Source organism: Leucopleurus acutus (genome assembly GCF_964270905.1).
Source record: "Leucopleurus acutus genome assembly, chromosome: 14".
Taxonomy (NCBI): Eukaryota; Metazoa; Chordata; class Mammalia; order Artiodactyla; family Delphinidae; genus Leucopleurus; species Leucopleurus acutus.
Window position 1 is genome coordinate 63,499,015 of NC_139156.1, and position 13,265 is coordinate 63,512,279.

Consider the following 13,265-nt stretch of genomic DNA (forward strand, 5'->3'; position numbering starts at 1 on the left):
GATACAGAGAAGATTAGCATGGCCCCTGCACAAAGATGACACACAAATTCGTGAAGCGTTCCATATTTTTAAAAAGAATACATATATATCTATAAGTATATCACTTTGCTGTACACCTGAAACTTACACAACACTGTAAATCAACTATACTTCAATAAAAAAAAAACTTAGTGGTTAAAAAAAACCAAAGCTTATCTTGCTGTTAGAATTGGGTTTATTTATCATATTTTTTACTTCTGTTGTGGTCATAAATTTACCACCAGGTCCTCACCCTAAAAAAAAAGCTAGAGTAAACTGGTTAAAGTTTCTCGTAGTGTTTTTTAAATAAATTTATAAATGCTTTGTTCTTTGTTATTTCTTTGGAGCAGATTGCTATGTCTGGTATGGGGGTGGATCTTGGTGCATTAGTTGTCATTGTGATAATCTGCTAACTGTTTATTAAGTAGTCATTCTTTTCCTGGTTCCTTGCTTTGTTTTATAATATTTCTGTCATTCTGGTCTCTTGATTTTCTGTAATAATAACAAACTTAATTTTGTTTTCCATTGTTCCTAATTCTTTCTTTCTTTTTTTTAACATTTTGCTTAGCAATATTCTTTATATATATATTTTTTTTAGTTAATTAATTTATTTGTTTTTGGCTGTGTTGGGTCTTTGTTCTTGAGTGCAGGCTTTCTCTAGTTGCGGTGAGCAGGGGCTACTCTTCATTGCGGCGCGTGGACTTCTCATTGTCATGGCTTCTTTTGTTGTGGAGCACGGGCTCTAGGCGCACAGGTTACTGTAGTTGTGGCACGTGGGCTCAGTAGTTGTGGCTTGTGGGCTCTAGAGCTCAGGCTCAGTAGTTGTGGCTCACGGGCTTAGTTGCTCCGCGGCATGTGGGATCCTCCCGGACCAGGGCTCGACCGTGTCCCCTGCATTGGCAGGTGGATTCTAACCACTGCGCCACCAGGGAAGTCCCCCTAATTATTTCTTTATCCTTGTTTACCTTCCCTCCCTACCTTTCTTTCCTCCCTTATTATTTCTTTTGGTCATTTAAATTTGCTTGAGATTTAAAATTGTGGTGGATATCCATTTCTGTGGTTGTTTTATCTTTTTTTTTTTTTTTTGTCTTGCCCATGGCTTGTGGGATCTTAGTTCCCCAACCAGGGATTGAACCCGGGGCCATAGCAATGAATGCGCCAAGTCCTTACCACTGGACCGCCAGGGAATTCCTTATGGTTGTTTTAGATACTAGCTTTTCTTTCACTGTTGTTTTAGCATTTTGTTTGCATGTTTTTTTCTTTTGGCTAAAATTTACTTATTGTTTTTGCAGAGTTAATAAGCTGCCATATTCTCACAGACTTATGGACTTATCTATTCAGCAAACATGTATTACATGCTGCATCTGTGCCCAGGATTGTTCTAGGTGTTACAGGGAGACTAAAACCCTCCAGGAACTCGGTGTATTGGTGGTAGTTGAAAATGTAGAAGTGGAGGGGATTGCTGAGAGAGAACAGCAATCTGCTGAGGGCAGCAGAAGAGGCATAGAACCCTGGGAGGTTACCTTGTATAAGGACAGAGGGAGAGAGTGGAATCCGTCGAAGGAGGCTTGGAGTGGACCAGCAAGGGATTTGGTAGCTTGGAAGAAGTTATCATGGAAGCCTAGGAGAGTTTGGGATTCAGAATCATCTTTGACCTGAAGGGGATTTTTGAGATTTCAGTCTTAGATTTCCAGGAAGGAAATTGAGGTCCAGTGAGGTGGTGTGACTTGTCCAGGTTTTATGTGAAAAACCGGTGGTCGAGCAGAGTCTAGAACAAGGAATTTCTTGATTCCCAGCTTGGTGTTCTCACCTCCGTAGCTTGGTGTAAGACTCTTCTTTGTTTCAGTTATTTCTGATGGGGTTTTATGTGTCTGTCTGTGAAGGAGGTGCTTCTCTGTACTTTACTTTGCATCATTTCCCCAGCAGTCTATAGCTAGTCTTTAAAAGAAACAACAAAACTTTAGACTTTAGAGGAGAGAATGAGACCTTTAAAAGCCATTTCAAGACAGAACCTTTCTCACCCATAAGTAGTAAACGTGTATTTTCTTAATCTTCATGACCTCTTATATTCTCTATCAGGTGACTCTCAAAGGAGTTTTATAGCATTATGTTGATGAAAAGCATAGAAGTTAAATTGAAGTACCTGTCATTTGTTCTACAGATCTAAGACTAAAACCACATTACTTCTTTTTCTAGGGGAAAGAATAGTAATAGTAATAGTAAAAGTTTCATTACCTATCTTCTAAGTATACATGTGACATATTTAATAAAGTTTGCTTTATTTCATATACGTATATTTAAATACATGTCATGATCAGATAACGCCCATCAGAGAAAACAGATTAATATTTAAGAAATTTCTGATAAGTTGTGGCTTCCCTGAATTCCTCTATTGTCCTCTTCAAAGATTGCAGAAAGGGCTTCCCTGGTGGCGCAGTGGTTGAGAGTCCGCCTGCCGATGCAGGGGACACGGGTTCGTGCCCCAGTCCGGGAGGATCCCGCATGCCGCGGAGCGGCTGGGCCCGTGGGCCGTGGCCGCTGGGCCTGCGCGTCTGGAGCCTGTGCTCCGCGGCGGGAGAGGCCGCAGTGGTGAGAGACCCGCGTACCGCAAAAAAACTAAAACAAGATTGCAGAAGTATACGTATATTCCTGGAGATTATATTTGAAGCATCCTGGAAAGGTTTTTTAAAAATTACCAAAGATAGCATTCTTCCTCTTAGAAAATATTCTCATTTGTTAAGAAATAGATGCTGATCTAAATAACATGAAATTAGCAAAACAAGTCAACTAAATCATGTATTCTGACAGCCAGAATTCTTATACTTTTTGAATCTTGATTTTTAAATGATATAAAATGTTTTATTACTAGAAAATTTATCCTTTTCATTTAAGATTTACATTACATTTAGTATTTTATATGGCTTTGAGTATAAAATAGGATTAATAAATAAAAGACTGTTCCTATCTGACCTTTCTTCTGCAGAATAACTTACTGCTTTGAAAATGAGTAAATCTTAGATAAGAGAAGTGCAAGAGGCTTTAAAAGTTATTTTCATCTCTTCTAATTCCTTTGACATTCATAAATTCCTTTTTTCCTCCTTCCTGTGCTCTTGGCTTATTTGACAGGTAAGATACTAAAATCAGAACCTCTTTTGTAATATAAAACAACAATGTTGAGTACTTAGTGTCAAATATTGTTAGTGGCAGAGCTGGATTCATTTAATGATTAAGTAAAGGATATAATGAGTAAGTGCAGGAGCACCTGAGCTTCTCTGAGGGCTGTCGTGGGGTTGGGGGTAGGGATGAAGCGCTGGGTGATCAGGGCCCACACAGCATAAATAGTGGGGAGAGACAGCTCGTTCTTACTCAGGTTAATATGGTGTTACATGGAAAAACACATTCCTTGTTACCGAGGGTGCAACCACGTGCAAGCCATTATATGTTAATCTGTGTAATAATTGTACATCAGAATATTCAGACTGTCATAGTGGCTCCAGCAGTCCAAGGAGTGAGACTTTTGCATTGTAATATAGATAGACTTGAGGAAATAAAGGCCTGAGTTAGGAAGATTATTGTGGGAATGAACTGAAAGGGACAGACGATAAATATTAAGAAAATTTAAATTATATGAGTTAGCAGCCACAAAAAGGAATGAAATTGGGTCATTTGTAGAGACGTGGATGGACCTAGAAAGTGTCATACAGAGTGAAGTAAGTCAGAGAAAAACAAATGTCGTATAGTAACGCATATATGTGGAATCTAGAAAAATGGTACAGATGATCTTATATACAAAGCATAAATAGAGACACAGACGTAGAGAACAAATGTATGGACACCAAGGGGGAAAGGGGTGGGGTGGGAGGAATTGGGAGACTGGGATTAACACATATACAGTATTGTTACTATGTATAAAATAGACAACTGATGGGAACATACTGTATAGCACAGGGAACTCCACCTAATGCACTGTGGTAGCCTAAATGGGAAGGAAGTCCAAAAGGGAGGGGCTATCTCTCTGTATGTATATGGCTGATTCATTTTGTTGTACAGTGGAGGCTAACACAGAATTGTAAAGCAACGATACTCCAATAAAAATAATAAATAAATAAATGATGAGTTAGAACTGATAGGATTCAAACTTGACTGTGCATCAGAATCACTTGGAGAGTTTGTTAAACAAATTCTGGGCCTCATCTGTTGGTCTGGAATGGGGCCTGAGAATTTGCATTTATGACAGATTCCCTGGGCGGTGCTGATGCTACTCATCCAGGAAGCATACTTTGAGAATCACTGCCATAAATGTCTGTAGACTCCTTCCCATCCCCACATTCCGTGCATGCAGTAGAGAGTCAATGCCAGCATATAAGAAATGAGCTAAGTGTTCTAATTCAATTCAATTAAATATTTTAGTTAAATATTTCTAATTAATTAAATATTTTTGTGTTTTGTTTTTTAGGCCAAGTGATGGTAGTAACGGTAATTCAACATGTAATATCGAAGTTACAAACTCACTGGATATTGAAGAAAGCATTTGGTCTCCTAGGTTTGGATTGAAGGGCAAAATAGATGTTACAGTTGGCGTGAAGATACATAGAGGATGTAAAACGAAATATAAGATAATGCCACTGGAACTTAAAACTGGCAAAGAATCAAATTCTATTGAACACCGTAGTCAGGTATAAATATTAATAAGAAAATTATGAGTGTGTAATATATTTAAATTTTTTTAATATGTTTGAAAAGTAGTCGCTTTATATATTTTGATTCAATTCAGGTGATTTTTAATTTAACCCAGCATTTCCTAAACCTAATTTACCACAGAGCTACTGTTTTCATGTAACATATACATAGGATACTCTTTAGGAAACAGCAGTGTAAATTTATTCTTTTACTTCTGACCTTTAATCCAATGATGTTGATTTTTTTTTTAAAAAATGTCCCATTGTTCTTTTACAATTTTATTTTATTTTATTTTTTATTTTTTTGCGGTACGCAGGCCTCTCACTGTTTTGGCCTCTCCCGTTGCAGAGCACAGGCTCCGGACGCACAGGGTCAGTGGCCATGGCTCACGGGCCCAGCCGCTCTATGGCATGTGGGATCTTCCCCGACCGGGGCACGAATCCGTGTCCCCTGCATCAGCAGGTGGACTCTCAACCACTGTGCCACCAGGGAAGCCCCATTGTTCTTTTTTAAAAAAAAAAATTTATTTATTTATTTTGGCTGCGCCGGGTCTTAGTTGCGGCAGGTGGGATCTTCGTTACAGCATGTTTAGTTGCGGCATGAGGGCTTCCTAGTTGTGGCATATATGTGGCATCTAGTTCCCCGACCAGGGATTGAACCTGGGCCCCCTTTGTTGGGAGCGCGGAGTCTTGCCCATTGGACCACCAGGGAAGTCCCAATATATTGATTTTTATTTAAAATGAAATATAGAACTGTATCTTACCATTAAGTTAAATTCAAGTTTTCTTAATCATCTTCTCCTTGGTAAATATGTCTTCTGTTGTCCTTCAAAATGACCTGAAATTTATATTAATTATAGTGAGTTAACAAATCAAAGTAACTAACATAAAGTTCTATTTTTTCTAATTATTTCCATTCCCTCTGCCAGCCTCCACATTGGCAGTCTATGGTATGTTCTAGACACTTTTTTAAAAAAAATTTAATTTATTTTATTTTGGCTGCACTCGTGGCACATGGGATCTTAGTTCCCCCACCAGGGATCGAACCCGAGCCCCCTGCAGTGGAAGCATGGAGTCTCAACCACTGGACCACGAGGGAAGTCCCCTAGACACTTTTAAATAAGCAAAGATAAAACTAAAAGTAGTAACATTATTGTATTTTTGTGGTATAATAAGTATTAAAGGAACAAATAATATAACAAATAACATAGCATTTGTAATATGACTTAAACTTCCTTTTGCCCATGGAATTTTCACATTTTATTTCAGCAGATTTTATGTAAAATAGGTTCAGATTCAAAGTACTGAATTGTATAATCAGGGATTAACAAGATCTTCCCTTATTAAATCTTTCTTGCTATTCTTAATTGTGTACCAAGCACCAAAGGTTCTCACAAAAGCTTTTCCATTTGGGAATGAAAAATAGGGTAACCTTGTTGTTTCACCTATCATTGGGTTTTACAGATACTGGAGGTAGAGGAAAAATTAGGCTTCCCCTATCAGAAGACTTGAATTTTTCACTTTGGTAAAACAGAAATGGCTGAAATTATGAACAAAGACTTGGCTAGGTTAAAGCCTTCTTGTGAAAGGAAAATCATGTCTAGATAGAAGAAAAGCTATTTTTAAAAAATTTTTATTTATTTTTTAAATTTATTTATTTTTGGCTGCGTTGGGTCTTCGTTGCTGCACGTGGGCTTTCTCTAGTTGCGTCGACGGGCTTCTCATTGTGGTGGCTTCTCTTGTTGTGGAGCACGGGCTCTAGGCACGCAGGCTTCAGTAATTGTGGTGCATGGGCTCAATAGCTGTGGCTCGCGGGCCCTAGAGTGCAGGCTCAGTAGTTGTAGCACCCGGGCTTAGTTGCTCTGCAGCATGTGGGATCTTCCCGGACCAGGGCTCGAACCTGTGTCGCTTGCATTGGCAGGTGGATTCTTAACCTCTGCACCACCAGGGAAGCCCAAGAAAAGCTATTTTGAAGTCAAAGATTTGAAGAAATGTGTTTTGTGTACGTGAGGCTGAAAATTTTTACTTGTGTTTTTAAGGACAAGTTTGTTTGAAATCACTTCTGAATGCTAAAAGGAAGAGAAATACAAAAGCATTTCAGCATCTAAAGTGGCCTAGATTTAAAGACCTTTCTTCTAAGGCCACTGCTCTAAATTGTAGTGCCTTCAAGGCAAAGAATATTACTGTATTTAATTTTGTTCAGTTGGAACTTTTATCTTTGCAAGAATAGAAGCTGGAAGAAGAACTTTTAAGAATACAATGGTGTTTATCATATTTAAAAACAGGAAAAATGATTTGGACAAGGCTCAAACAAATATATTGGAGTGTATATTGCATATTCATTGAGTAAGAAACAAGGAGACATTGAAAGAATAATTATAGTAATTTATTGAGATATATACATAGATAGATAGGTAAATAGATAGATATTGTGGATGAGGAAAGACATAGATCTCCCCTTTTAGGAATTTTTTTTTCTTCAAATTAAAACTTTAATGAATATAATTACTAGTGCATAAGCAAAAGAATATTAAATCCAGGTATAATTTTTCATTAAAGGTTTTAAATCACTTCCTTTTTTGTTATGTATATATGTATTTTTTAACATCTTTATTGGAGTATAATTGCTTTACATTGTTGTGTTAGTTTCTGCTGTATAACAAAGTGAATCAGCTATATGTATACATATACCTTTTAGGAGATTTGACTTCTCACTTTGGTAATACAGAAAAAGTTTATGTTATAAACTAACTTTAGTTAAGGAAGATCTTTATTTTATAAATGAATTGTATTCTAAAAATTCATTTCTAAGTCAGTAATGTGACATTAGAAACATTTTCTTGTTTTTTTTTTTGGCCGTGCTGCACGGCATGTGGGATCTCTGTTCCCTGATCAGGGATCAAACCGGTGCCCCTTGCATTGGGAGTGTGGAGTCTTAACCAGTGGACCACCAGGGAAGTCTCCCTGAAACACATTTTCTAAAGGAAAAATATTATATGGAGCTGTGATCTCTAAACCAGCTCACAGAAACCTATTTCACTTGTGATATAGTTGGATTATAACAGTGTTGTAAAATTGCAGTCCGGCTTCCTTTTATCATAATATGAAGGGAATTTCATGTCAGATATTTTTTCCTTTTAATAAGTCCCAGAAGCAGAATCCTCTTCCTTCTGCCTCAGTTCCCGTGAAGGGAAAAACTTAACATAGATGGACCATTAGTTTGGGTTGACTCCCTTGGTCCACAGCCCCAAGGCTTCACCCTGTCATTTATGAGTTCATTTTAATTTTTAAAAGTTTTATTTGGTTACTTATGCTGTATCAGGCAACACAAATGGAGTGCTTATAAGAAGACATCCCAAAACATGCTACATAGGCTCAAATGTTGCTGCTAAGGTGTTTCCATGAACTAAAGGAGCTATTTCTAACTTGTCTTAGATGGTTTCTCTGAAGAGCGCCACATAAACTTAAAGCACTTAATGCTCCCTCCTGCTCTGGAAAAAAACCCAGTAAACTGTTAGTAGAGTTAGTCTCATTTAGTTGTCACAGTAACTATGACATAAATAATATGCATTTTAGTGTTTAATCCACTCATTTTAAACAGGGAAAATACTGTCTGAAGACAACTTCAAAATGGAAAACATAGCTTGATTAATTTCCCTCTTTAACTTATTGGAGATTATTTACCATCTAAGAAAAATTCTAAATATTTCTTTTTTGTCTGTGTAAAACTGAGAAGCATATACTATATTTTGTGGAAATTAAATATTTGACTTTGAATTTATTGTATTACCTTTACTAAATTTGGATCATGTTATTTTCAAAATGGAAATAGCTTGACTCACCTTTTGATTTTAAGATTACAATATGTATTGATTGCAAAACATGTATGTAAATATAGAAAGTTAAAGTTTTATTTGATGAAATATACCATGTTTTCACAGCTTGTTCTGTACACACTGCTAAGCCAAGAGAGGAGAGCTGATCCAGAGGCTGGCCTGCTCCTCTACCTGAAGACCGGCCAGATGTACCCTGTACCTGCCAACCACCTCGATAAAAGAGGTTGAGTTGTTTTCTCTCAATTTTACTTCTCTGGGTTTTATTGGTTGGTTTTTTCCTTCAATTTTTGGTGACACACATTTATACCTGACAATCACTCACTGCTATCGCTAGGCCTAAAACAGGTTGTAATTGGTAAGTTGTGGTGCTTTTTTAAAAAAAAAGAATTTTAGGGAACTCCCTGGTTATCTAGTGGTTAGAACTCCCCGCTTGCACTGCTGAGGGCCTGGATTCCATCCCTCGTCGGGGAACTGGGATCCTGCAAGCCGTGCGGCGTGGCCAAAAAAAAAAAACAAAAAAGAATTTGAACAATATACTGTATAGTTGAAAACACTATTAACCTTTTTACTATATAAGTTCATTTAGGTCATATTTTAGATTCCACAATAAGTGATATCATACGGTATTGGTCTTTCTTTGTCTGACTCACTTCACTTAGTATGATAACTTCTAGGTCCATCCATGTTGCTGCAAATGGCATTATTTCATTCTTTTTTTACGGCTGAGTAATATTCGATGGATGTGTGTGTGTGTGTGTGTGTGTGTGTGTGTCTTCTTTAATTTTATTTATTTTTGGCTGTGTTGGGTCTCCGTTGCTATGTGCGGGCTTTCTCTAGTTGCGGCGAGCGGGGGCTACTGTTTGTTGTGGTGCGCGGGCTTCTCATTGCGGTGGCTTCTCTTGTTGTGGAGCATGGGCTCTAGGCACGCGGGCTTCAGTAGTTGTGGCACACAGGCTCAGTAGTTGTTGCTTGTGGGCTCTAGAGTGCAGGCTCAGTAGTTGTGGTGCACGGGCTTAGTTGCTCCGCAGCATGTGGGATCTTCCCGGACCAGGGTGTCCCGTGTATTGGCAGGCGGATTCTTAACCACTGCGCCACCAGGGAAGCCCTGCATCTTCTTTATGTAGTCATCTGTCAATGGACGTTTAGTTTGGGATTAGCAGATGCAAAGTATTATATATAGAATGGATAAACAATAAGGTCCTACTGTATGGCACATGGAACTATATTCAGTATCCTGTGGTAAACCATAATGGAAAAGAATATGAAAAAGAATGTATATATATGTATAACTGAATCATTTTGCTGTACAGTGGAAATTAACACAACATTGTAAATCAACTATACATTAAAAAATAAATTAAAAATATTTTACTATATAAAACTTTATTTTAAACTTGCTGTCTTACATTCAAGACACTCTAGATAGCTGTATTTGTCCTTAGCATTCAGCCAATAAAACACCAGCTTCACAATATTTACTACTTATGAGATTCATGGTTATTCAAAGAACTTATCAAGTGAACAAAAATTGAAGGAAATATACCAAAATGTTATCAGTGGTTATTTTAGTATAGTGGGAAATATGAATGTTGTTCTTTCCTTTTTTATGTTTTTGAATCTGAAAGTTATATATAATGGAAAAGATGTATAATAAACTTTACTTAATTCTTAAAAAACACCCATCCTTTTTTCCCTCATAGAATTATTAAGGCTAAGAAACCAGATGGCATTCTCTTTGTTTCATCGTATTAACAAATCTGCTACTGGAGAGGAGAAGACAAAGCTTGCTCCTTTGCCACAAATAATTGAGGAACAGCAAACCTGTAAATATTGCTCACAGATGGGCAACTGTGCTCTTTATAGCAGGTAAACACACTGTCTTCCAAAAGTATTAATTCCAGTTAAGTAAGTATTCAACTCAGGATGATTTTACATTGTTGTCTGGTCTGGCATTGATGGTTTCATTTTGGTTATTTAAAACAAAGGGAATAGAAAAAAAAAAAAACCAAGCACAGCTAGTTCATATTATATAACAAGCCTCTTTCCTTGGAGAGATAGAATGCTTTTAAAACTTTTTCCAAAAGTGAATATTTTAATCTTGCTGCATATAGTTCCTGGGGAAATGAAATAATTGTAGAACTTATGGAACCTATTTAAGAAAGATGTAGTATAGGCATTGTTAATACAGCTTTTCTTAAATGATATGTCAAGAAATCTTCCCTTTCTTAGTTGATATTTTAATTTCAAACCTTTTGTAGCTCAAAATACGGAAATTTGTTCTTCCAGACACTTTGATATGATTCAGTAGACTTGTCTTACTTATATATGTCTATTTTTCTACATATGGGAAGTTTATTAGCTGTCTTGTGAGCAATCATATGTATTTACACCTTCATAGCCAGTGAGAGTTTTGGAGGAAACAAGAAGGTAGTTAGATGTAAATTCAGACTAGGAAACAAGATCAAATCAGAACCAAAGTTCTAAATCAGCCTGAAAATTCACATAAAGGAGTTTTAAAAGTACAGTTGACCCTTGAACAACACTGGGGTTGGGGGTGGCAACCCTCCCTGCAGTTGAAAATCTTAGTATAACTTATAGATGGCCCTCCATATACGAGATTCCTCCACATTCCTGTATTTAGCCAACCTCAGATCATTTAGTACTGTAGTATTTACTATTGAAAAAAGTCCACGTATAAGTGGACCCATAGAGTTCAGTCCCATGTTATTCAAGGGTCAACTGTATTGTATCAAAAGATCTCTTAATGGCAGAGACTGTGAACAATGGGAAATCTGGGCCTATAGTACAAGCACATATTTTTGAACTCTTAAGTTTTACTCTCCATGTTTTGTATGCTATCCTATAATGTATTTGTTTCTATATAAAAATTCAAAATTAATATTGAGCAAAATTGATACTCCACATGGTTCTCCATGTTTTTATGTTGACTTTCTTAATGGCACAGAGCTGGATGTACAAATACTGTGATTTTGAGAAATGCAGTCCTACAAAAAGCCGAAACTTGCTACATATAGGAATGAAGACTGGGCTATAATGAAACTTCAGCACTTGTTAGGGGAACAGTCATTCAAGGCAAAATAATGCAGTATTGAGTTTCTAGGGCATTTTGTTTTGTAAAAAGCCATTTGGCTTATGAAATGTTGAAATGACTTTAAAAGAAAATTAGGGGCTGTGGTTATAAGTTATGACGATTATCATATATGTGTATTTATTTTAGAAATGCCTCATTTCATAACCAGCCAGTGAAATGTTTCATATGCATCTCTGACTTGGAGCTTTATCTTTAGAGCGGTTGAACAACAGATGGATGACAGTTCAGTCCCGACCAGCATGCAGCCCAAAATAAAAGAAGAAACCCAGCATCTAAAACTTACACACTTAGAGTATTTCAGCCTTTGGTGTCTTATGTTAACCCTGGAGTCACAGTCAAAGCATAATAAAAAAAATTACCAAACCATATGGTTAACGCCTGCTTCAGATATGTAAGTGGTCCATTTAATACAGTAAAACTTCAGTAATTTCGATTAGCCAGTGGTATGAAATTTGTAATTCATGACAAATACAGGTTATGTAGCATGTTAAAGCCATGCAGTTTCGTATATTCATGCCAACTCCAGATGGCTGTCAGTGAATTGTTTCTAAGTAGAGCACCATTGTTATTTTCAGTAGATTAAATATACCTTGGGACTTCTCTGGCAGTCCAGTGGTTAAGACTCCTCGCTTCCACTCCTTAGGGTGTGGGGCGGGCGGACAACTAAGATCCCGCATGCCATATGGCATGGCCAAAATAGATAAATATACAAATACGTAAATAAATAAACCTCAAGAAACCTTACTTAAAAAATTACTAGTGAAATTAAATCCTTTTTCATCAGTGAGAAGCTTATAAACTTGAGTATATCATAAGGTGAATTTTAGCATATTGGTACAGTGGAAATTAATGAAGTTTTACTTAATATTTTAAATACTAGCATTTTGAAAGTCTTTATTTTTGTAAGTTTTGATAGAGATTCACATTTTCTAAAGTGGGTCAATATTGTATTTTGTGAGATCCGTTCTTTTACAAGTTACTTGTAAAGTTATAACTTTCTATGTCTTTGCATAGTATATTTCTTTATGTCATATTTAGTTGCTTTTGATCCATTTCTTTCTTTCCAGAATGAATATTGATAATAATGTGACTTTAGACCTTAGATTTTTATTTCCTTAATACTAGACTTTAACACAAGGCACCATTACAGTGGACAAAGTTTAAGTCATTTTCAACAGACTACATAAGTACAGTAAATACGTCCAGTGTACGCGCCAGCAAGCTTCTCTAGTATAATAGTAATGCCTGAGAGTTTGTAAATGCTTAATGCTTACTTCTAAGAGGCAGTGGACTTATCACTTTGCTTGCCATTGTTTTAGTAACAATAATTATAAATTCTCTTATAAACAGTAAAGAAATAACGTTACTACTTTCTTCACTTCAGGTTCAGAGTCAGGTTACTACGATTTGTCTTCTGTAGTGTTATATGTGTATCAGCACAGGAGGTGGGGTGTCAGTCAAGAATCAAAGTGCTGATATGCAAGTTGTTCAGAAATCTCAGGGACTTCCCTGGTGGTCCAGTGGTTAAGAATTCGCCTTCCAATGCAGGGGATTTGGGTTCAATCCCTGGTCTGGGAACTAAGATCCCACATGCCTCAGGAAAACTAAGCCCGAGCACTC

At 36.9% G+C, this 13,265-nt stretch overlaps 1 protein-coding gene across 1 annotated transcript in view; it reads left to right on the forward strand.

Moving 5' to 3' along the window:
* Nucleotides 1-13,265, forward strand: part of DNA2 (DNA replication helicase/nuclease 2) — a gene marked incomplete at its 3' end in the record, with an annotated part of 47,597 nt that overhangs the window by 16,860 nt on the left and 17,472 nt on the right. Inside the window, exons 6-9 of the mRNA XM_082855150.1 lie at nt 4,475-4,694; nt 8,639-8,756; nt 10,234-10,399; nt 11,842-12,036. Of these exons, the coding sequence (XP_082711276.1) occupies nt 4,475-4,694; nt 8,639-8,756; nt 10,234-10,399; nt 11,842-12,036 (699 nt within the window). The remainder of the gene's footprint in view (nt 1-4,474; nt 4,695-8,638; nt 8,757-10,233; nt 10,400-11,841; nt 12,037-13,265) is intronic.